The 26,204-nt window shown below is 40.6% G+C and overlaps 1 protein-coding gene across 4 annotated transcripts; it reads right to left on the bottom strand.

Annotated features, from left to right (window-relative positions):
• Positions 1 to 1,517: 1,517 nt before the first annotated feature.
• On the bottom strand, positions 1,518 to 25,759 carry PRKAA1 (protein kinase AMP-activated catalytic subunit alpha 1). Of its 4 annotated transcripts, none has more exons than XM_050913042.1 (9): positions 25,615 to 25,759; positions 18,768 to 18,909; positions 15,630 to 15,723; positions 13,755 to 13,899; positions 11,937 to 12,024; positions 10,855 to 11,079; positions 6,960 to 7,446; positions 6,455 to 6,581; positions 1,518 to 4,075 (listed from the first exon to the last, which is right to left on the bottom strand). In XM_050913042.1, the coding sequence occupies exons 1-9, from the start codon at positions 25,742 to 25,744 to the stop codon at positions 3,831 to 3,833; spliced, it is 1,683 nt and encodes a 560-aa protein (XP_050768999.1). In that variant the 5' UTR covers positions 25,745 to 25,759; the 3' UTR covers positions 1,518 to 3,830. The 4 variants fall into 4 exon arrangements, with proteins under 4 accessions (XP_050768999.1, XP_050769000.1, XP_050769001.1 ...); XM_050913043.1 differs by lacking the exon at positions 25,615 to 25,759 and adding an exon at positions 25,286 to 25,308; XM_050913045.1 differs by lacking the exons at positions 1,518 to 4,075; positions 6,455 to 6,581; positions 6,960 to 7,446 and having other exon boundaries at positions 10,885 to 10,937; positions 25,615 to 25,744.
• Between the last annotated feature and the right edge of the window lie 445 nt (positions 25,760 to 26,204).

Here is a 26,204-nt window from a genome sequence, read left to right as displayed (position 1 = left end):
GTGCCGGCGAAATCCGGCTTTCATGAGCCGACCGGGAGGCGTCCGGGCACCGCAGCGGAGCGTCCTGGGAGCGAGCCCGGCTGCCCTGTTCGCTGCTGCCCGGCGGGAGGTGCAGGACGGGTGGTGCGGCTTTGAGGATTTTCGTACCATCAGCGCTAAGCGCGTCGCGTAGTTAAGGGCAGCAGCACTGCTTGTGGGAGTGCGCAGGGGTGGCCGTACGCAGCTCCGCGGTTACACCTGCTAGTGATGCTCGGGTACCACAGAGGGACAGGCGAAGGCAGGCGGGAACGGCACCCCTGTGTCACCCACGGCTCGACCGTACGGAGTGATCCCTGTGAGAGCAGTCACACCCCCCCCCCCACGGGAAGGCGGCTCCGGCTGGGAAATACTACGAGGAAAAATGGCCAAGGCTGAAAAGGAGGGTTTTTTCCCTAAAAGGAGGAAAAATCTAAGGCTACAGGGTTTAAAATTGCTCCCTCGTTACAGGGGCAAATACCAAGACAAAAGAACCATCCACACTGCGTGAAAACAGCAGAGTGGAAGACGTGAGATAAGGTGAGTGACCGCAGGACAGGCCAGAAGGGGACTTCTACAGTGAGCATTCAGTGTTCCTTCCATCTGAAATTCCCTTTTGCAGGAAGAGGGTTTACAGGATCTAGGGGAAAAGGGTCAGTCAGGGGCCAGGCTCGCACAGCTGGTGGCCTAGCCTGCCCAGCTGGGAATGCTGCAGTAATTTGTTGTCATGTTGCTGCTTACTCTAAAATCCTAATTGCTGTTGTTTTTAAAACAAGTGTAACAGTCTTTGTCTGTTAATTTATAACATACATAACACTAGAAGACAACATGCACACAGCTTCAAACAAGATGGTTCAGTATTTCATGTTTACTTAGTTTTAAGTTTTGAAAGTTTAAAAAGTTATACAGTTATAAACAAGCATTTTTGCCATTCAGCTTTGTCAAAAGAAATTAAGATAGGAAGTAGGCACATCTTTGTTAAAGAACAGGACTTCATATCTTACAATGGTAATCAACTGGTAAAATAAAATTTATTTCGAAGTTTGTATTAAACACTCATATCAAGACAAACATGAACTTTTTTTTAAATATTGCACCACCAAGATGAATTTTTATCCATTACCCAGTGAGTTACATTGCACATGGACAATCAGGTTCATCCATGTTTTTGAAAAAATGACAATACAAAGGCAAGGTAATTCAGTGTACTCCAACTCCCAAGGGAGTAACCTTGGGAATACAGAGTAACATACTTGACCAATTTGTGTATTTGCATAAGCTGCCTCCTTACAACCCTGGCAGCTTTCTTAGTGAAGTGTTGTTTCACAGCCTATTGGCAGATAGCAGTGCGATGCTAAAAAAAGGTCTGCAAGATCAGTAGGAACATGTGAAGAAAGCGGTTTCAACAGCAAGATCTACAAAGCATAGGAAAGTCACAGACAACTGTTCCGGGTTCAATGAGGTTGTCAGTCCCCCTTTCTCCCTCCCCCACCCCCTATAAAAATCTCAGTTCAATCAGAAAACTTTTGGCCATCAAAACTGATTTATCATACCAATAAAATTTACTTTATTTAAAACTACACATTCAGTACACTTCTGCCAGAAACTTACTTTAACCTCCAGATACCAAGACAAAGGAAAAACCATGGCTGTCTTAATGCACAAGAGGGGCCAAAAAAGTATATAAAAATTAAAAGCTATTTGCACCTTGACACCTTGCATTTGTGGTCAGCATTACAAGGAGCAGATACCATTTATAAATATTTAGTTTAACATATGCAAGAGTGATCCCAAACCAATTCCAGATGAGGAATTACTACAATTAAAAAACCTGTGCGTTTGTTATATTTGTACAAGTGCAATATTTAACAATTTCAAAATAAAAGGGTAACAAAAATGAACACACGGACTTATTTAGTACATCAGAACCAATTCTTACAAGACTAAAAACAGGACTTAGAAGTAGGATTTGCAGCTGGTCCCTCGTGTTGACATCTCAATCTCAGGAGTTAAAACCCAAAGCTTTATCTAAGGAAGATCTTCCCCTTTGAGATACAGTAATACAACTTTGCATTACAGGGACCATGTGTGACACTTGAGGATAAAGAACTGAAGTTGTAACTTGTACCTACATACCAGACAGACCACACAATTGCCCAGTTCAGAACGTAGTTACAGCAGTTCCGGGGCTTAAAGCAGCTTTAGGTTTCTTCAGATACTGTGCATGTTCATAACAGATGAATTTCTAGACTGAAGCCAGCTGGCCTGGATTAAACTGTTCTTATATCTGTAGCTAGCAGTTTTCCGTGGATGAAATCTCAGTCATTGGCAAGAATCCCCATCCATTTTAAGAGTCCAGGTTTCACTGTTCATAGTAATGCCTTGATTTCCAGTCTCTCCCTGGGAGAGCAACCTTTGAGACTGAGTAGGTCATGAAGTTTATTTTTAAGAGAACATTAATTCTTGAATGCAAAACTACACGTTTTATGACATATAGTTTACTGTCTATTAGTGCTAGATGAAAATGGAACTGTGGCTAATTATATCTAATTTAAAAGAAACTAAATGTTTTTGTGCAAGTACTAGCTGTGACTTTAACACATAAGGTTCAATTTTCTTCCCGAAACATTGCAAAAACCATAATGCAGAAGGATTTATGTTATTGGTAATTGCAATCTACTATTGAAAACTTTTTGAATATTAGCACTCAACTTGTCATGATCCGTTTTCAATGTCCAACTGAAAAGCTGGACTATTTAATTTCACAATTAATTTAAATAGCAAAGTTTGCTATAAAGGTGGCCTGGGAAAACCTAAGCTATACACGTAATTTCAACTGCAAAGTGAATTCTATATAGTATATGCTGTTAACGTGAGAAACAGCTGTATCAAAGTATTAACATGTATTTTAAAAAACTGTCAATTTCAGATTCTGGAATAGCACACAACAGCCCTTAAGCTGTGCTCTTAACTACATGCACATGTTTCTAAGGAAAAGGACTCTCAGCCTGCAGTAGCAGTGGGGAGCTGCTGTGCTGCTACCACACTAAAGTATATGCACAGATCAGGAGCTTGCTGACAGTTCTTTACGAACAACATTTTGTTTTAGCCCATGGAGTGCCGAGTCTTCTCAGCATTAAGTCTCTCACCATTGTTGTGGACTCAATTGTTCTACTCACAGCCCACAGAATTGCACCTTTAGTGCATTACAGAGCACCTACATGCATTTCCAACTGGCTGGATTTGCACGCATTTAATCAAATTTATCAGTTGTTAGAAGCAGTACATTGTAACACATTAACCTACTCTTTATCATTTACTGTCAAATAAGGGGGAAGAAACACAGCAGTTTTAACACATTACTGTTAGAAGATGTTGATAGTTCTGACCAACTGAGGCACAACTGTAGATGGTGACCAGCAAGTCATACTTAGGTCACTGAACTAGTAAGTGTACATTTACTTTCAGTGCATCAGATGTATGTATTACCAGTGGAAAAAACAAGAAGGTCCATTTAACTTAAATGTTATATGCAGCCTAACGTGGACTCAATGTACTATGTTATGAACACTGTCCCAAGGGCATGTGATTTCCTGTACCTGTATTACGCTATTGGACAGCGGACAATCAGAATTCACTCCAGCTTCAAAATAATATACATTAACTGCCCATAATCATTTCAATCCCCGTGCAAATTGCATTCTGTGGCTAGCTTTTTCAGCGCCTTAGTTATTTTAACTTGATTATAATTGGAAGCATCTGACTATGATTTAGGCATGCTTATTGCTATAAAAGAAATAAGCCCATCTTCAAAATTATTGTGCAAGTATTTTAATAAGATTTGCACACATCTCAAAGAATTCTATTGTATGACTCCCTGGTCTTGGAGTTAAGTCAGCTGTAGAAGAGTCAAGCGAAGAGCTCACTGATGAGGTAAGGGATGTGTCTGCAGATTTTCCTTGCGCATCAGCATCTGAATCTTTTTGACAGGATCTGTAGTTGCTCACAGAACCTGATCTCTGTGGAGTTGCAGTCCCAGACTTTGCTTCAGTAATTTCATCTGGGGGGCAAGGGGAGAGGAGGAAAACTAGGTATCAGTATCAAATCAGTTATAGGAACAGCAAACATCTTCCCCTCCTCACACTTCTAAATCTTGTTCTTTAAAGTCTTGATTAATACATAAACAGCTTTTGCAAACTGTATATTTGATACAAAATAAAAACTTATACATATAAAACACAGAAGCAAGTGTCCTTATGCAAATTATTCCTGTACTCTGAACAGTGCTCCAGAACTGTTTACATCTAGTTTAGACCAGCACTCACCATATTTTTCATTAACTAATTTCAGTGGCTAATAGTTCAATTTAGGTTACTTAAAACAAAAACAGGATAGCATCATAAGGTTAAGTCCAATAACAGTTCAAACATTTTGTAAATGCTTTTTGCTAGCATCTACTTTATTCTATTTTTGTTTTCTTTATATTTGGTTATTTATAATAAAAGTACAAATAACAGCAAAATATAATTCGTTGATACACTAATTGCTAGCATCTACATTAATTTATCCTTCACTTTCGGAAGTTTTTCCCCATAGTATGTTGTACATTTGGGCTGCAGCAGCTTAAGTTGACCTTCAGTATGAGGAGAAAATACTTTCGTCTTAGAATTAATATTCTGCTGAAGTACCTCTATTCTTACTTTAAATACTGAACATTAGTTTGACTCTCACCTGGCACCAGAAAAGTTATTTCCAGGAGAAATTAGTGAACACAGGAGAGACTGTCTTTTCACATAAAAGCTACTTTAAACTATAGTTGGTAAGAGGAACTGAGAACAGTTAACTGTGGTAGAGAGAAAGGAAAGTCAAGTCAGCTTCACTGCTGGAAGAGAGATGGCAAATCCATGCCCTTGGGTTGTATTTCCTCAAGAGTTGAAGCCAGGACTGCAGCCAGCTGCCCTCCCCCAGCTGCACGGCCCTAAGCAGTCATCTCCCCTCCAACAGGGATGGCATTTGTCCTATACTGCAGTAGGTCAGTACAGGAAAGTGATTAGTCCCCTCTATCAAGTACCACTGGATCTAAGCAAGCACCTGTATTGTCAGAAGGAATGAGGCAAGAACTGCACTGCCCCATCAGACCAGATTAAACTGTCACGAGACATGGCCTTAGCCACCCTATACTGTAATCCAGCCACACTCCAGTAAATCCTTTTTCCATGCCACATGTTTTCCTAGGCATGTCATCTATACCATTGGCTGCAGGTAATTCTGCTTTAGTCTACTATGCCCATAAACAAGCATTGTGGCCAGTCTCTATTAGCTCCTCCATTCATTCAGGAAGGTATCCAATCAGGATTTGTATGCTGTGTTACTGTCACTCTACAAAATATATCTTTCTGCAGGTTAGACCAACTGCTTTCAAGACTTCAGTTACTGCAAGCATACAACTATCTCAAATTTTATCTACTACTAGCATTGGTGGGTTGACTCTGCCTGGCAGCTAATACCTCAGCGCAATGGGGAAAAAAATTGGAGGGGCAAAAGTGAGAAAACTCATGGGTAGAAATAAACATAGTTTAGTAAGAGGAAGAAAGAAAAAAGGAAAAAAAAAAAAAGATGATGCAAAAGGCAACCACTCACCACCTCTCCAAAGCAGAGTGATGCCCAGCCAGTCTCAAGGCTACCTTCCCCAAACCCCCATCCCCTCAGTTTCTTTGCTAAGCATAATATTATATGGCATGGAATACCCTTTTAGTCAATCTGGCTCAGCTCTCCAGGTTGCATCCCCTCCCAACTTCTTGCTCATCCCTGGCCGACTCATTGGGTGCGACAGAGTGGGGAAAAAGAAAGACTAAATGCTATGCAAGTACTGCTCAGCAACAGCCAGAACACTGGTGTGTTATCAACACTGTTTTAGTCACAGATCCAAAACACAGCACCATATAGATGCTATGAAGGAAATGAACTCCATCTCAGCCAGATCCAGTACAGCAATGTACAGTCCAAGTCAAATTTAAACACCTAGATGCCAAGCTTTATCTTCACTAGGAAGTGTTGTTCACATGCTTACTTCAGATCTAAATTAATGTTTTAATTTGGGGGTGAGGCTCCAAAGGCAATTTAGGTTGATTCAAATCTCACCCCTCACAGCCCTGTCCCCTTTTGCCCTAGTGGTATTAGTGCTGGTGCAAACACAAAATGGAGCAGTTCAGGAGTTGATGCAGCTAAAAAGCTACTATTTAAGGGATGAAGCAGCTAATCATCTGATCACAGGAACACCAGACCAGGAAGGAATAAAGACACACTAATACAGATCTAGATTGGCTTAAACTAATAAAGGGCAACACTTAATTTACTTGTTTCGAAGTGAAGTAAGACATGTTTGCATTTAGAATGATTTCCCGTACAACTCCATTAACTTATGTAAGTCTTCACATACCATCAATGCTACGGAAGTCCAGTAAGTATGTCCTGCTATCCACCTGATACAACTGCAGACTCATTTTGGAATATGCACTTGTTACTGGATTCTTCCTTCGAACACGTAGATAGTATGGATTTACAACCTAGTACAAAAGAGATTTGACGTAGTTACCAGAACTGCTTGAAAAGCACTGCATATTGTTTTGTCATTTCAACTCACTGGTATTATCAAGTTATTTCAGGCTTACCTGTTGGAGTTGTGTTTTTTTTTTTTTTAGCCAACAGAAAAACATTCCTACAGCCCCAATAGAAAAGTTAGACATGTTAGCAAGACTCTTCTTCCTATCAGCATGAATAGCCTCCCCCAAAACCCTTCCTGCAGAGCAAGCACAAGCAGTCAGCACAGCCACATGTGATTATTTTCCAGCACAGGAGAACAGTTTCAGACCTCTAGACTAGTAACTACACAGCTCAAACAAAAATTTACTGTTGTCTGCTGTAAAGATCCTTTATTCTTTTACCTTCCATTCATAATCCAGTTGTTTAATTGCTCGACAAACTTCAGCCATTATATCATTTGGTCGACTCTGACTCCGTATTCCCAAGTGCCACTTAGCTCTTCTTACACCTTGGTGTTTTGACTTCTGTGGATTCAGCTCATCAAGAGTATGGCGAGGACGTGGTGCTTCAGCTACTAAAAATGGCACTCTTTCAGGATGAGGGCGAGACAGATGGTGATCATCAAGAAAAGAATCTGGTGGGCTTGTAGCCAAGTAGAAGTCTTTGGCCTCATTCATTATTCTTCTATTATCTATAATAAGGTGGTAAGCAACTGCTAAAGGGTCCTGATGATTTCGGCTGTATAGACAACTTAGCACTTCCTCTTCAGTGCATTCAAACTTCTCACACACTTCTTTTAAGGCTTCATCATCAATCATGGTAGAGCTATATGAAGGGTCTTCAGGAAACAAGTATTTCGGCAGGTCCTGCTTAAACCATTCATGTTCCCTAGATTTAAAAATAAAAAAAGTCTGAGTATATGTATGTAAAGCAAACCTTTTTAATATCAAATTCTTTAAAAAATAAAATTATTTTTAGTCTGTACAATAAGAATCACAGTTGTCAGTCCAAGTCCCCTTCTGTGCAGCACAGACAATAAAATGTTACATAAAGGAAAGTAATCACTGCCTTCACAAGATTTTGCTAGACATTTTGCAGGAGACTGAAAAAAATCCTCTATCCTGTAGGTTTTTCAACTACCTGAGCTCCAAAGATATCTTTGTGTAACTCAACCAACTTTTTATATAAATGGTATATTTTTTACTACCACTATGTTAGTTTTGAGATATTTTCAACTGAAATTCTTATACTGTCCACTTGAGCTGTCCCTCCCCAAGTACACACATAACAATACATGACAAAATTAAGAAGTGTTGATCATGAATAATTTTTTAGTAGATGTTTGGACACGGATTTTTGAACATTGAAGTCACATGCTCCCCAGCCCAAACAAGCCGCCTATCATTTTTCCATTCAGAACACCCACAGCTGTTTCTTCAAGCCTTAAAAGGGTTGAGGGCAGATATGAAAGGGTCAGTCTGTACCTCTTTACTACTGTACCCATGGGCTGGTATTCACAAGAGGGAAAAGGAAAGATACAGAAGGAACCAAATACTTACATTGCCCAATCATACAGAAAAAATAAGATTGTTTTGTGTGCCTAGAATAAGCTTCTTAACTAGCCAGAGGGTATGGCATGACACTACTTTTGAAAGTGTTCTAGCCTATAGCATAAAGACTTGCTACAGATTTAAGAGCAGTAATATAGATGTCATGGTTTAATGCCGGCTGGCAACTAAGCACCACACAGCTGCTTGCTCACTCCCCCCTTGTGGAAAGGCGAGGAGAATCAGAAGGGTAAAAGTGAGAAAGAAAGGGTAAAGTGAGAAAGAAACTTGTGAGTTTCTCCACAGCTGAGAGGCAGGCCCATATGGAAAAAGCAAAACTCTCTTCAAATTCTCAGAGTTGGCTGGCCAATTGTCATGATTTAACCCCAGCCAGCAACTAAGGACCACACAGATGCTCACTTACTCCTCCCTGGTGGAATGGGGGAGGGAATTGGGAGGGTAAAAGTGAGAAAACTCATGGGTTGAGATAAAGACAGTTTAATAGGTAAAGCAAAAGCCACGCATGCAAGCAAAGCAAAACAAGGAATTCAATCACTACTTCCCATCGGCAGGCAGGTGTTCAGCCATCTCCAGGAAAGCAGGGCTCCATCACACATAACGCTTACTTGGGAAGACAAAACACCATAACTCCGAACATCCCGCCCTTCCTCCTTCTTCCCTCAGCTTTATATGCTGAGCATGATGTCATATGGTATGGAATATCCCTTTGGTCAGTTGGGGTCAGCTGTCCCGGCTGTGTCCCCTCCCAAATTCTTGTGCACCCCCAGCCTCCTCGCTGGTGGGGTGGCATGAGCAGCAGAAAAGGCCTTGACTCTGTGTACGCACTGCTCAGCAGTAACTAAAACATCCCTGAATTATCAACACACTTTCCAGCACAAATCCAAAACACAGCCCCATACTAGCTACTGTGAAGAAAATTAACTCTATCCCAGCCAAAACAAGCACACCAATCCATCCACAGTTGGCACCTCCATGTCTGTCCAACTCATTATCACCAGGGTGCTGGCATATGTCAGTGCAGTTTGTACAAACTTTTGCCACAGGGACCGCACGGACCAGATTTCATCCAGGTCTTTGGATACCTGGTTGTCATCCAGTTGCTATAGATCACCTCCACCACAGCTAATTCCCTCAGATACTGGATACCTCCCTCAATGTTGGTCCATTTGCTTAGGGAATTTGCAAGATCTTCCTTGAAGGGATACCTGTCCTTCACACTTGACAGGAGTTGCCTCCAAAGACTGAGGACTCCTGCCCATTTTACAATCCCTTTGTCAATGGCCTTATCCCTAGCAAGGGATACCACCTGCCAGGCTTCCTTAGCCTCCAATTCCTGACTATTGGCCCCAATATCGCAGCATTGGAGTAACCAGCTGAGAATTTGCTCGCCTAGTTGATGGCTGAAATCTTTTCGCATATCTTGCGGATCACTTAGGGATCGGGTGGTTTCTGTCTCATTTATGATTTCAGTCCCTTCCTCCTTCTATTCTTGTGACTGCTCTGCTGCAAAACAGGCTGCCTCTTCTGATTCTCTCTCCTGCTTCCTCTTAAGAGAAGCTTCTTCATCCCTTAGTAAACGAGTTAATTTCCGCTTCGATTGTTTCTTTTAATTATAGGAGCAACTGATACAGTTGAAGGCTGGGTCTCTGGCTTAGCCACAGTGTCTGTTGGTACATTTTCAGATCCAGAGACCCTCTCTTCTCCTTGAGGGTGCTGAGCAGTGTTGGGTAGGTACAGGCCAGGCCCCAGCACAGTGCGATAGGTTGTGCCTCTTTGGAATAGCCAGGGCATCTTTTTTTTCAAACATTCTATCACTTCATCAGGATCCTGCACTTGTTCGGGAGTGAAGTCCCCGACCATTAGAGGTGACAAGCTTTCTAGATACCTGCCCATTCTCCTACATGCCTTGCCACCCATAACCACACTGCCGCGGGGCCTGGTTGATATTCCTAAACAGCTTGTTAACCTTAGAAAAAGCCGAAACAATACTCCTGAGAAATACCAGTAGAAGTATTTTGATTACCCAAGGATATTCAAGATACTGAAGAGTTACTGTAACAAGGGAAAAAACATAGCAGAAGAAGGTGGTGAAGGTGCCATTCTGTATTTCCTCCACAAAAAAACCTCTCAGGCGAAGAAGTTTAATTGTTAATTGTCTCCATGAGACTGTACCCAAAGTACAGTAACAGCTTCAGTACAGAGCCCAAATAGCAGATTAAGCTCAAGGCCAGTGTTTTAAAAATAAATCTCCCAGGCAAAACATCATTAAGCACTACAGTCTTAACAGATAATTTTTCAGAATCTGAAGGAATATGAATAAAAGTGGTAGTTATCAGATTAAAGAGCCATAACTTCCTCTCAGACATTTATAATACAGAATAGTGGTTCTCAACAGCAAAGACTTTTTTTGCCTGGAGAAGTCAATACACTGCAGTTTTTGCAAACCATTCTGCAGCTAAACAGCTTCGCTATATAGTCTTAAACCCAGACTTTCCCAGAATTTCTATATGTAATGTATATAATTTGTTTTACTGTGACGTCCAACAGATACTTCATCGGCAACCAGAGATCAGAACCATCAGAGCTAAAGCCACACCATCAGAAGCTGAATTTTTCATCTCAGTCTATAAAACACGGACAAGCTGTATGAATGATTTCTTTGTTCTGTGTATTTGCACTGAGATTATCATTCCAGCATCCTGTGATCAGACATCAGTTAGTGTTTTACCTAATGTCTCTGATGGTTGCTCTCTTCATTGGATCCACTTGCAGCATGTGCTTCAAAAGACTAATTACAGATGGATTCAGGTACTGAGGAGTATAAAAGATACCATCACATATCTTCTTAAAAAGGGTTGGCACGTGATCATCATCAAATGGAAGCGTTCCACATAACAAAGCATAGAGAATAACCCCACTGCTCCAAATATCTACTTCTGGACCTGCATATAATCTGGGAAAAAGTTAACTATTAGTGATTTGTGTTTAATACATTTAAATATTTTTTTTCTGTACTTTCTTACATTGTATCACAGTAATTAAAAGTGTATGAACTTGGGACAACTAATCTGCAAGTACTACACCATTTCAGGTCTATACCATGCCTCCCTTGAACTTTAGTGTTCTTCCCCTTCAAATATATAACAGGGCACAGCTATGTAGTTTTCCTCTTTATTGTATAGCAATAATCCACAAATGCAATTTAAGACAATGGCAAACTGAAAGAAACTTGCACCTACTACTAAGAAAGCCCGTGTTATACATTGTTATCACTGTTTTAGTGGAATCTGTGTAAAGTCATCTATCCCCCAAATCTGGGAGGCTGAAAAGTTTAAGACAAGTCCCTACAGCAGAACTTGTCACGTATTCTGTGAGGCAATATTAGGGTGGGTAGCTGAAAGCAGCAGATTTGACAATCATTGAGTCCAAAAAAGGGGAAGTTACCTTCAGACTGAGTATCTACTCTGCAGCAGGTATTTCACTGCTACTCAACTTCACAGCAGACTTTGCCTGTAATTCTACCCATACCTCTACTTCCAAAATCTGAGCTTTAAGTGAGATTTTTAAACCAATCCAGGCACACTGTACACACTGGATGTGGGGCATTAGACATCACCTCCACCTTACAGGAGGTATTCAAAGCTAGTTCATAGAAGCCTTAAATACTCATGAAAAATTATCAAGACAATTAGAAGTTCAGCCCACGGTTTCTCAGCATCAAGCCTGTCAACTGAACTAGTTTTGTAGCCTTTAGAATCAAGCAGCAAAATGAAGTACATGCACATGTGTATCCAATATAAAAGAAACTACCTTCCTGAAATTACTTCTGGTGCGGCATAGTTAGGGGAACCACAGCTTGTTCTTAAAAATTCTCCATCTGACATCATATTTGATAGACCTGAAAGTGTATAAGAGTAACTTCTAAAAATTCAGAGAGCAAAATTATTTCACACTGCATATACCACCTAGAACAAATCACTAGTAATTCAAATTAGAAAATTAATAAGTTTATCTCAGTAAAGAAGTAACGTTGTTTGGAATTACTGAAATCTCTATATGAGCATGCCACATAATCCTCCATTTAGTTTACCAGAAATTTGAGTAACATCAATCCATTATTGCACACAACCTAGAAATATCTGAGAACATATTCATTCCAAGACAAAAACCAGTCTAATTTGGATGACACATGCATGATAAGGAACAAAGTTTCTCTAAGGGAGATGGAGCAGCATAGCAAGATAGGATTTTGGTCATTAACAAGAAAGTCTTAAAAACCACATTTGCTTCTAAATGCCAAAGTGGAAGATCCTACCACAGAATTGCCTAAAATTCTGTAAGAGGTTATATAGAATAAGGGAACTGAGGAGTGCACATGACTTCACCACAATTTAGACACCTACACGGCTCAGCTTGCCCCTGAATCACTGCAGTTCAGTAGTCTGATTTTAGATATTCTGTTAGTAATTAAAGTGTACTTTAGAACTAGGCCATCTTCACTCACCAGCCCTCAGCATAGCCTAGTATCAGTAAAGAACTACCACTTCTAGAATAGCTGTGGAAAGTATCTTCTAGTTTCCTCAGTGGAGGCTTCCTTATCAAGACTACCATAAGCCAGAGAACTCAGTCTCCTAGAAGGAATTATGCCCTTTTACGGGGATGGGGGTGGGAGCATGGGGGGATGAAAGAGTTCAGCTTGGCTAGCTTTCATATTCTAATACACAAAAGCTTTTATTAAGCTCTTGTTTAAAACACTAGTCATGATTAACTGAGTGCTACAGCTTTGCTGATACTTAAGTTACAGGTAGGTATTTTTATAAGTTACTGTACTTCATTTCTTCACCACGTAAGCCATTTCACCCAAAGCATTTTCTACATGCAAGAAATCAATACGATTCCTACTGCCCGCATACTTGAACACCAAACTTTTAAAATATACTTAGAATACTCAGCATTACCTAGCACCTTTCATCAGAGACCTCAAAGTGCTTTACAAGGGCAGGTATTATCCACTATGTCTACAAGGGATGTATCATGATGATATAGCAGTATGGATACCTTACTATGCTTCTATGGTGAGGTTTCCTGAGTCAGATAGTTCCAAGAACTAGCTGCCAGTCTTCTCAGCAGCTGTCACAAACAGCTAGTGTAAACAATTATGCTTTCTGATTAATTAGGCAGGTATATAGCAAAAAGTACAGGAATTTCCAAGATTAACTGTTCTTATTTTACTTTTTATGCTTTAATTACATTTTTTCAATCACATCTTTAGAGTTTTTAAAGTGAATTTAGATTAGTTTAATAGGAGGACTAATGTATTTTACTATAGCAATGTGGTTCTTAAACATGATGAACTGCCCTTGCACTGTACTTCCAAGAGAGCTAAGCATCTACGTTTTACAGATGGTGAAACACACAATAGGAGTGAATTTTGAAGTGGAAAGATCAGGAACTAAGTCTATTTAGCATTTCAGAGAAAATATTGTTAAGCAAAACCAAACAAATCAGTTCACAATTTCACACAGTCACAGAAAATACCTGAAAAGAAAGCTTAAATATTTCCCATAGTAATTAACAGGATCTAAATAATACCAGGAATGCGATCAGATACAAAAAAGCAATGCTTACCAAAGTCAGCTATCTTGGCATTCATGTGTGCATCAAGCAGCACATTTTCAGGCTTCAGATCTCTATGTACTACCATATGCCTGTGACAGTAATCCACACCAGAAAGAATTTGCTGGAACAGACGTCTACTTTCCTTCTCATCAAGCTAAGACAGACAAAGGTTTTAAACAATTGAGACAGTGGAAGATAACTTGTTTTTCATTTATATGAATTAAAGGAAGTTTTGCCATGACCTAAAGTTATCATTTATAGTTCCGATACTTTATACAGCAGATTATCAGAACTTGTAGCAAAAAGCTTCATAGCTTACATAATTTCGTTTGTACCACAGCTTTAAAATGACTAAAACAAAAACATACCCGCTGACTCAGAAAGTAACTGAAATTTCTCAATCACGCTTTTGAAATTGGTTAGGCAGATGTTACATAATCAGTAACTAGAAACATTAGCACCCAAACGTTAGCTTTGTCTAATTGGAATATCAATGAAATTTGACATTTAAGCACAGCGTAAGATTTAAGTTGACAAAAGCTGCTGACACGCAGCACAGAAGTGATAAAGGTTAGATGCTATTTTATGCTATTAGCAGCTAGCCCCAAACAACAGACTTAGCTGGGCATTTCCTAAGAACAAGCCCTAATCCATGTCAAAGTTTGCTCTAACAACTAACTAAAAGTATCCTGGCTATCTAGATGCTTTGTCAAAAGTGACTTCAGCGCTTTCACAGAAACTGTTCTACTAGTAGAAGAGGGTAATAAGGGCACAATGGTAGCTTTCCAATAATGGAAATATTGGAATATTCCAATATACTGAAGAAATAGTTTTCAGCTACTCCAGCTGGATACATATCCACCCAGTGTGTACCCAGTAATTGTAAATTAACATATCTGTATCAGTAGAGAGGAAAATTGCTATGACAAAGTCATACATAAAGATCTGAAACGTGTTAACACATAACCATTTTTACTTTCAGAACAAGATGTAGTCATAAAGTATATTTTAATTGCTAACAGCAAAATTAATGCTGAATATATAAAAACAAACCTTCACTTAACAGAGTGTGACTGGTACCCCCTGCTCCCGGCCCCTGGTAATGTGGTTAGCATAACTAATGCCATTTTATGAGGCAAGCAGCCATTCTGTGACCGAGTGAGTCACATATTCATGTCCTTTCCCTCATTATCAGGCCCGGAAGGTCCTGTGAACCAAGTAGACAAACCAAACAGATTTCTTCTTCTCCTCCCTATTGGCCTCAAGATTCCGGGGTGCCAGGCTGATTGTGCCTTTCCTTACCAGCCTTGAGGGTCCCAGGCACCCAGCCAGCGAAGCGGTGGTGATGACCCCCTAACAGAACAGGGAAGTGTAACAGCACCCAGAGCACTGTCCGTAAAATCAGATACAAGTCCTAAGTGGGGAACCTGGACCAGAACTACTGCTGGACAGTCCTGGTGGCCAGGGACACCTCGACTGTCCTCTGCTTCCTCCAAGGACTGACTCGTATTCTTTCATATGATTTTCGAGTCTAGACTGTGATTGTTATATTGATACAGCAAACTGTGTATTAAGATTTGACCCAACCTGCAGAGGGTCTAGGTGATTAGAAATCCTAAGTTGTATTACAAACTCTGTATTACGCTACTTATAAATTGTACTACATTGATTCTGCTCATAGAAATCCTCTGCCACTCTAATCATAAATTCTATGCTACACTAATCATAATACCCTGTTAAGAAAATAAAGCTTTAATTATATCATTCTGCCAAGGATCCCCCAAAAGAACCTGTCTTTCCCCTCAGTGTCGGGTGACACAGGAATGTTGCAAAAGCAATAACAGAATGCAAGTCATTGTTTTGTAGAGTTGGTCTACTTCTTACCCTTCCATTTTTACAGATATAATCAAACAGTTCTCCTCCTGAAACATATTCCATCACCATGAAAATGTCAGTTGGTGTACTGATGACCTGGTACCTGGTAAGAGAAGGTATCTGTTAGTCTACACATTCAGTAAAAGATGCTAGTTACATTTAGTTAAAACCAAAGTTGTGCAGAGTCAGATAAAAGCATACTTTAAAATATTTATCAGCCAATTTACAGCTACTGAAATGACAGTATTTTTCAGAGGCTATTTCCTCTCCTTTCACTATGTGATGCCATCATTGCCAAGACAAGCAGGAAATTTGTATTCCCCACCAGGAATAACAGTCTTTGTAGTTTCACAGGACTAAGCTTAGTCCAAATGATTTCTATGAAACTATTTACAGTGCTGCCTTGCAGACAGCTTGGTGCAGTGAGGAAGGAATTCAAAAGAACTTTGCTAGTGTCTCAAAAATACATGCTTTCAACCTTAACATGCAAAAAACCTGACTTGCCATAAATAAAAAGTATGTTTCAAGACTAGAAAAAAATTGCTCTTAATAATCATGAATATTATCTTTTACAAAGAGACCTAAATTTGCCATTAGTATTTAAGAGTATCGACACTCTGGTTATTATATTTTTATCATTCTACTTCAATTAAGTTTCAAAAAAAAAATTGGAAGTTTTTAAATAACTAGTTCATGGCCAAACTCCCCATTTAAGAGAATTTGATTTTGTTCTACATATCCTTACCTAAAAGTTGTTTAATTTTTTTCCCTACAGCAGTCTGAAGTGATTGATTTTTAATAGAACAAGAAAATGAACACTGATAACACTTCGGCCAAAATTCAGATATTATATTGAGAAGACAGGAGGCAGCAATTGGATGAAAATGAATGTTTCAAGGTACTACACTTAAGCATGCAAATATCCAAACTGTAATAAATAAATGAATTCACACATACATTACAGAACTGCAACGTTCTTCAAAAATGCTGATTCCAAGACAAAGGGGAAAACAGGCGTGCTTCAGCTTACTGAGACGAGTTATTCTTGAACTACATAGATAGCAATAAGTTCAGGCTATCCAGGTAAATGTGTGTGCACATACATGTGTGTGTATCTATTTTAACAGCTTAGTATTATAGTGTAACATTTCAATAACCTCAATATGCTTCTGAGGCAGTTATCAACATGAGATCTTCAAAGTTAGTCTTCCCTAAAATCTAGTCCAAGACGCTTTACCTTTACTGGTTTTCTAATACCTTGGTTGAAAGTACCTCATGTACTTAAATATCAACAACATTCTGAAGCCACGGCTAAGACAATACTACAGAAATAGTATTTTAATCCTTTTAATCCAGGAGTTACAGCCGTGCTTCTCTATAGTCAGCTCATTTTTCTGGTTATGGAAAAGGAGGTTGTGGGATAGTTACACACCTATAATATAAATAAGGTTATCAAACCACACAGTATAGATGACCAGAATGCAAAAAGAGGCAATTTTATGTAGGAAAACAAGATGCATTCTATTGCTAGAGGTCAAAAAACACAACAGGAGATGCTCCAAATGTTTTTAGTTAAAGCATGGTATAGAAAGAAAATCTTATTGCAACAGGCTTGCAATTGTATATACTGCTGAAGTCATTTATGAAATTTTTCATAAAGCACAGCAATGTTCCAAATTAGACATTGTCTAATTTGTAATATTAAGCTAAGAAAACTGTTTACCTTTATCCCAAATATCTTAAGCTGCTATCTAGCAGTTCCCCAATCCAGTTCCTAATAGCACAAGCAGCATGATCCTAAGTTACCAGCAAGTCTACCTGCACAACAGTATCAATTATATCTCAAATGCTATTTACACATAGGCTAATAATCCTTCTGCTGTAGACATGCAGGGTGACCAACCGAAAAGTTGAGGATCCATCAATTTTTTCATCATCTCCTACATCTTATGCCTTCTCTCCACATGCAGGAGAAAAAATTCTCCCCATAATTCCCTGAGAAAGAAACTGTCACCTGAAACCTGTTAAGCTGACTTAACAGTTTAGCAACACCACAAGTACACATTCCTGTTCCACCCCCATATCTCAGTTGGTACACTGACACTTTCTATTTTGTTTTAGCTACAGGTATGTCCTTTGGACTCGTGAACTCCAACTGGCAGCACGGGCAATTTTGCAGCCAAATCATCTCAATAGTCTTCTGAAAACTAACCCACTGAAGAAGTTAGTGAGTTGATCTTCACAACCTAATTTAGCTTCAGTGTAAGAGCTGTTGCCAAATTAAAGGGAGTGTACAGGGATGGCATCTGTCAGTGGCAGCAGGGTCTTAAGACAAGAGTCTGCCAATAAAAAAAACCTAACACAAACACCATGATTAAGACAGTGAAAGTCACCCACACTCTGGAGGTGCAGGTTAACTTCACAGGAAATGAAAGTAAAAAAAAAAAAATCAATGGCATTTATAATTTATTTCCTCAAACCAGACATGAGGGGTCTACTCTGGGACATATTTCATTGTACTCTGAACTCCACTGATGAACTATCGATCAACTAACAGATGTAAACAGGCACACTGTAAATACCACATTTAGACAAGTGGTAGCAGCTATATTGAAGAATTCTGAAATATCAATCACATTTAACAAACTGAACATCCTTAATTCAGAAAAATCTTGCAGAGCACCATCTACATTGGAAAACTATAGATCACTGACTAGCACATCACTAAAAATGTATTTTGAGTAAGAAAACACAATAAACTTATTATAGAAGTGTCCTTTACAATCTTGTTCTTAATAATTCATTTTCTAACCATAAAAAAGATCAAATATAACTAGAAGAAAACTGAAGTAGCAGCTAAAACCAGAGACAGACGCTGCTAGAAGTATCTGTCATGCCATTACCTTTTATATACCTGTCCAAAGAATTTGTAAGCAAAGATCTAATGGAAGCTCTCCGGCCTGCAGAGATGATCAGTTTTGTCAAAACACATTACAGAGGACACTGAAAACAGTCACATACTTGGAAGCTGGTTACTTTCCTGACAAGATACTGCTCGTAGTATTGCCCTTTAAACATGTTTCAGATCAGTGGGAGCAAAAAGAGATTACTGCTTAAATATGTTTGATTATAGCAAGCAAAACTTACAGCTTAATTATATGAGGATGCCTGAAGAGTTTGAGGTTCTGAATCTCCCTGCGGATTTTTCCTACAACATCAAGGCTGCGAATCTTCTGTCGATTCAGGATCTTCACTGCAACTTTATGCCCAGTTAACTCATGTTTGCCAACTGCAAGGAACAAGGAAGTATTTAGTCAGGGTTTTCAATTGCTCTGTAAATACATTAATTTGCCCACTTCAACTGTAGCCAAGAAATACAAGTTAAGATGTTAGCATTCCACACATCCCCATTATCTTTGGGGAGGCTGAAAACCAGATGGCACGTCACTTCTGCCCTATTCCAATTTCTCCCACAATTCTATCATTAGAAGATGAATGGGAAATGTAAGAAAAACCTTAAACCTAACCCTCAGAAGTCTTGCAGCATGACTACATTTTTGCACTACTGCAAACAAACAAAGCATATCCCAAAACACTGGCATCCTTGCTAATGTAGGAGACCATTTTCTCTCCCTGTGAAAGTCACTCCAAGCTTCTGGCTCACTTGGTAACCCACTCAGACATGTTTTCCTGCAGCTTTTCTACTTTATCTGCAAGGATCGCTCTTATTAAAGAAATCACTGCTGTCCTTCCCTCAAGAAGCCCGTTTCAGCAATTGCTCCGAATTACCACTAAGAGTATCTGATCAGTTTACTTGAAAAATAATTATTTTTCTGTTCTTGGAGCAGTCTGACCCTATATAAGCTCCACAGTCTGTGCAGTAAACACCAGAGCTTTATCATATAAAATAAGTGGCAAAAGCTACAGGAAATGCAAAAAATAAAATCCAATAGTAACTATGAGAAGCAACGCAAACATGCAACCTCATACGTTCCTCAGCTTCTTTCCTACTTCTAGAAAAGTTTAATTTTTCTTTCAACAGAGGAACTCAGAAGTGTAAAATATTTCCTAGACAGTTACCCCTCTTAAAGTTCTTAGTTTTGCAGATGCTATTGGAAGTAGCAGCAACAAAGTTGCGAAGAATATTTTTCTTAAACCCAGCACTGGATCACAGATAAGCCATGGAAGGTAAGTATCTCTTCTACTAGAAGGCTTTGCTAACTGCATTGGTTTCTGCATGCCGTGATTATAACTACGTCACCTTCATTCGCCACCCTGATTCCTACCTTTTGAAGAGAAGCCAGATTCCAGGGACACCTACATAGTTCATCCTTGTCCACTTGAATGGATGTTGCTAACAGACCTGTGCTGAACACATTACTCACTCATCTGGGTGCCTCTCCTCACTTGAGGATTTAACTAAGCCCCAGGCTTCAAGCTTTATTTAAATATATCCATGGGAAGCTGTGATGAACACCAGTGATTCACAAAAATCTTTCTGCATTCAACAGATAATTTGGATAGAATTAGCACGCATCTATCAATCTGTAAACCTCATTCCCAACACAAGACTTTCCTGCTGCCTTTTGCCTCTATATTGAGCTAAAAAACAATGCAAGTGAGAAGAAATTCTTAGCAGAGACACAGAGAAAATAAGCATCTGAGTGATTACTCTTACAACAAAAGAGATAGCCACTGTGTAAAATAAAGCAGTTTGTCTAAATTCCTGTAGGGAAGTAACTAAGTAGTGGATTACCCAAGACCCTGAACCATCACAACACGGCGGTGAGATGCTTTTTGTACCCGAGAATATAGAAAGGCTCCAACTGCAAGGTGAAAAACACACATCTTCTCATTCAGAGGAGCCATTACCTAAAAATGGCCACGATAACCAAAACACTGGACAGGCACATTTGCACTGCTGAGGAATGCAGGACAAAGCCCACATCCATCACAAGTTCTAGACAGACCACAAAGCATTGGTAGGTGAGTGTCTAGAACTGTAAAATCACATCACCTCTGAGAATTATTTGCTTTCAACCAGATCTACAATTAAAGCAATCACATCCCCTTCATTTTCTTCAGTTCAAATGTGATTGAAGTTTTAAAGGAACCCAACAAATTGTATTACCTAAGGAGTAATAAATCATTAACATAAAACATTAGAAAAGCAACTATTCCATTTGAATTACAAAGTCTTTGACTATCAATAATGTGAACTGAAGCCAGAATTATTTGAAAAAAAAACTTTAATCAGTAAGTTAAAGTTTAACATTAATTTTGGTTAGTAAGAAACAGCTTCTTAGAAGCTACCCAAAAATCAGCTAGACACATGAATTTGCATCCTCCTTTGCTTTACAAAGTACATTTAAGAAGGTGTTTAACTTAGTAAGTAGCATATATATTTGAGCAATTCTACAGCTTAGTATATAAATATTCAGTTCTGACATGCATTGTGTTATAAAGTCTCATTTATCAGCCAATTTGTTTCATTTCTGATTTGTCAGTCTACCTTAGACAAAAACTGGAATTTCACTGGAACTCAGAAAAACATTAGTAATTTATTAGCTACAACAATCTATGTTCAACATGCAAGGCACATAAGAAAAGAGTTTTTCAAAACACTTTTTCATTCAAAGTAATTAAACAGTAACATTTGCAACTGACTGAAACCAATTCTAGCTGTCACAGCCTTCAAGACTGTGTGCCTCAAGTCTTAATTCTAGTCATTGACTGGGAGAAAACAAGATTTTCTGCTTCTTCAACTCTGTTTGCCAACTTTGAATAAATTATTGTAATGAAAACATACTGTGGTTTTGTGCAGGTGCAAGAAGTTCCCAAAAAGCCTGTTCACTTGCTTAAGACATTTCAAATTGAATTGCTATTTTCTTCAGTACTTTTTGCCTCCCTTTTTTAATTCAGTTTAATATTATAACAAATCTAGCTTTTTAAGATACAAGCTTCCAATAACCATCTACTTCATGAAATAAAACTGTTTTCTTGCATATGGTTCAAGGTATCTGTTATCAGTAAAACAGCAGACACTAACTGGTAACAGACTGCTGACTACTTTTGAATTTGGCATAAAGACACAACTGAAAGCAAGACCTCAGATGATAACGTCACGTAGAAAAGTAAGCAGCCAGTGTTATCTTTCTGAAAGCTACTTTGTATTCCCTCTTGCCAGAAGTTTTACCTATAAAAGGGAAGGCTCACAAATCAGAAGTAGTCAAAATATATTTATGTTAGTCACCCTAATCCTCAACGACCTATCAGTCCTTCAAAAGAATCACTGCAAAAAGAAGTTCACTTTACAGACCTAATATTTCCCTATATTTCTTTATTCTCTTCAAGCTTCACTATGGCTATGCATAGCACCAAGATTTCCAAGACAGTGACAGTCTCAAAGCAGTAGTGACTTCTTTTAACTGTTGAAGTGCAGGAGCAACAGTCTCTAAACTCAGTTCAGCAGGTCTTCAATTGGAAAACTGATTACAAGGCCATCCAGAGTAAATAAAACACTCATGAAATACAGGTACTAGTCATGAAGTTTGTAGAAAAAAAGCTGAAGCAGCATATGTTGTATTTAATGAAACATTTCTGCCATAGGACAAAAAGCCAACCTGAGGCTCAGAGGAAAGCAGTCTTTAAAAGCATGAGCTAAACAAATGTTTTCACTAACATAAAAACCCCCATGAGTTAATGCTGCTCAAAGGCATACTGCTGCGCAACATTAGATAGCAAACTGATCTTCACTGTCCATTTCCAGGTCTCTTATCATTGCCTTGATCAGTTTTGCAGTCTATACAGACCAGGGTTTTTAACCTAGTTCTATAGACTGGAACAACTATTGCATATTTACAACCTTAAGTAGTATCTCTCATTTTCTCAGTACAAATCACTGGAAGCCTGACTACTCTTCCTTTTATGAAAGCTAACTTTATTTCCAAAAATATCTGGAAATAAAAGTTTGCATTTGGTTTCAGCAGGAAACCGCAGCACTGGGTTTGTTTGGTTTTTTTTAAAAAACATTTAAAAAATCGACGAAAATAGGGATAGATGTTTCACACTGAATCCTGGTAAAGTTTAAACAAGAACGTGTCTCACATAATCGATTTAGGTTCAGTACTCTCTTCTACCCCACAGCTTTTCACTTCTGTGGCATTTTAGCTTTGCCTAGATATTGGCTAGAAACAGCTGTCTTCTCCATGACTGTCCATCTGAGGCACAGTCAAGTGAATAGAGTCAGTCAGTAGTTAATTCAGGCTAGTACAGCCAGATGAACAGTTAAACTGGAAAAACATCACAACAGTAACAGTTATCTGTGAGGGTAAAAGGGTAAGCAGCAGGGTGAATTCATCCGACAGCTACGTTGACAGCAGGAGACATTTAACAATTACTAAGTAAAGCACTGGTTTTCCAGTTCAATCTCTTCAAGCTGCCACCACTGTTAAAATTAAAGATCCACTTTCAAGAGGCCATATGCCTCACCCCCTACATCATGTGAGCTCAAGGAAAACCCTAATTGAATTTAAAAAAATGAACACATTTGTTACAGTTTTTCACTTATATTGTCAATTGATAAAACCATATCAGAGTCACCAGAGAACAAAAATGATGAGGGCTACAGGAAAACAGTCACAGATCTGGTATTAAATGAAGAAAGTGTGTGCTTAGGAGGAAAACCAGTGCATCAGATAAAGTATGTCCTTTATTAAGTACAGCTTAAGCAAGACAAAACTAACACAGTACATCATCTAGGAACAAGAAAAAAAAAACTTAAAACAATTTGTATATGGAAACAGCGCATTAGTCCATGAACACTAATACTTGCTTCCAGATCCCAAATAAATTCCCAAGCTACTTAAGGAAGGTATTCAGTATGCAGAATGATGCTGCCTTTCACCACAAGGTGATTTCTCCTCCATTCTTAACAAAAAAATATATTCATACATGTATGTGTATACTCTTTACATAATCAATAGTTACAAATCAGCCTAAAAGAACACCTAACATCAATCAAATAAGGCAGACAGAGGGGTATTTTAGAAATAGAGCAATAATAAAACCAGCAACTCTTGTTTTTTTTTTTTTCCAAGTGTTTCAAGCTAACTGTATTTCATGAAATATTAATGAGTGACGTTCAATAATATATTAAAATTATAGCAGTAGCTCCACAAATTGACCATCTTTCAAGGTTTCAACTTCAGACATGTTTTTGCCAATACACATGAGAACAGCAGCAGTAATGCAATAGCGCTCTCTGAAATTTAATAGCATATTAAAACATTTATGTGTACGCCAACTTCAGTTTTGTGCAGTGCACTGGAAAAAAAAAAAAACAACACATCTTTGACTCCTCCCCTCAATCTCCAATAGTCCCTCCAGGACGAAAGAGAATCTGATGTCTGTCTTCTGCCTTATCTCATTTCCTCTCCATGTAAGGAGGTGCTAAGTTCCCAAGGAAAGGAATGGTACTCTGGCTGCCAGTTGGGGGTCACTGTTCCCAAGAGGCTGGGGGTGTCACTTTATAAGCCTGCCTTGAAAAAAGGGGACTCAAAGGGCTCTACTGTCAAAATAATTTCCGCTGCTTTCCTAGATATTCTCAGAGACAAACATACTCTTATTTTCTATACATCAGTGATTTCTTCAAAACATGCCAACAGTTGAAACAGCTTGGGCAGAGAACATGCAATAGGAACATCTACACTGAAAAACGGTATCATGTTAAAAGTCAGCTAGCACGTGAGATATAAGAGGATAAGCTCTGTTTTTTTACTGGTTATAAACATGACCAATCCATTAGGTTAACCACGAAAAACCTTATGAAGAATACAACCTGAGTCTAGTCTAACTCATTTGTGAAAGGATATTTTCAATTTGCATACCCCAATGTTTGAACGATTCTTGCAAACAATACAGCAGGAACAGTGTAAGCTAACACACGGTTTTTCCACCTGTGGTGGATGGCATCAAGGGAAAATTTAATTTCTATTTTATTTCTACTAGGCTTCAAATTTGCAGCATGGTATCTGCACCCCTACTGGGAAAAGTTTTTAAAGTCTGAGTCGAAAAAAACTGTGATAACCACTGGTCAACTAGATTTAGCATAAAGTCTTTCCATATCTGTGTGTCAGCTGTGTTGCCAGTTAATCCAACAACCCCAGACTCATCTTTTTATGTTTATTTCTCTCTTTGTAGAGAGAAATCTCGCCTTCCTTGTAAGGACATCAAGTGTTAGTACGTGTGCAGCAAAACACAATGTACAGACAGCTCAAGAATTAAGGCTCCTTACTTTCACTACATATCCGGTGCTATTTTAAATAAATGCAGCATCATTAGCTTCCAGTAATTACTTCCGTAAACACAGAGGAGAAAGCTGTTTCTCCCCCAGCCATTACCTCCCGCTGCGGGACTCCAAGTCCCACCCCCGGCAAGTCAGCGCATACAACTCCTCTCCCCGGCAGGCGTTCGCAGCGCACCCAGCGCCGTCCCCACACCACCACGCTCGGCCGGCGGCCCCCACCCCGCAGCCACCGCGCCTGGGGCCGAGGCTCCCGCTAACGGCGGCTGCCCCGGCCGGCCTGCAGTCGCTCGCCCCCGGCCCCTCTCCCTCCGCCCCCGTCGGACCGCGCTGCCAGCGCCGCCGCAGCCCGGTGACTCACCCGGCCCGGCGGGAACGGCCGGGCAGCGCCCAGCAGCTCAGGTTTCCCGGCGTCGCCCCCGGCGAAGCTCAGCAGGCGGAGCGGGGCCAAGCCCGGGCTGGGGCGGCGGCCGCCCGGCCCCCCCCCCCCCTCACGCCTCCGGCCAGGCCTCGGCGGCCGCCCAGCCGCAGCGGACCGGCCGCCGTGAGGTGACAGCAGGCGGCAGCGGCAGGAGAGACCCCGCTGCTCAGCCCGACACGCCCGCCCGGCGCGCTGCCCCCTCTCCCCGCAGCCCGGCTGGGCCGTGCCGCTCCGCGGGGCAGGCGGCGGCCCCGCTGCCCGCCGCTCACCCTTGACTTTGCCGAAGGTGCCGACGCCGAGCGTGTCGCCTAGGATGTAGTGCCCGATCTTCACCCGCCCGTGCTCGTGCTTCTGTTTATCTGCCGCCGCCATCTTGAGCCACGGGCCGAGTCTGCGCATAGTGCCCGCCCGCGCCGGGCCGGGCCGGGCCGCCAGCGGGGGAGGAGCAAGCACACGGCGCCCGCCCGCACCGAAACCCGGAAGCGAACTCCGCGCTTACCGCCTTCCCGCCCTCCCCGAGGACAAACCATTGCGGCTCGGGGGGGGGGGAGGGCCGGGGCGGCCCAGCGGCGCCGCGGGGGTGCGGCTCCTGCCGGCGGGGCGGGACGGGGCGGCGGGATGGGAGAAGCAGCCTCCAGAGGCTGCGGAGCGGAGCCCGGGGCCGGGAGCGGGCCCCGTTTTTACACACACCCACCCGAGGAGCGGAGGAGATTCACCCGGGTTTCGGGACCGCTGGGGGAAGGCGGGCGCAGCGCTCGCTCCTCAGCGGCGCTGGCGGTTCCCCTCAGCGCCGGCGCCGTGCGAGGGCTTGGCCTGGGCCCGCCGGTGTCGGAGGCGGCACGGCCGGCGGGTGTGGAGA

The sequence above is a fragment of the Gymnogyps californianus genome, chromosome Z (genome assembly GCF_018139145.2).
Source record: "Gymnogyps californianus isolate 813 chromosome Z, ASM1813914v2, whole genome shotgun sequence".
In the NCBI taxonomy this organism is placed as follows: Eukaryota; Metazoa; Chordata; class Aves; order Accipitriformes; family Cathartidae; genus Gymnogyps; species Gymnogyps californianus.
The sequence above is the reverse complement of the archived record's forward strand: the minus strand, read 5'-3'. Positions and strand labels throughout refer to the sequence as shown.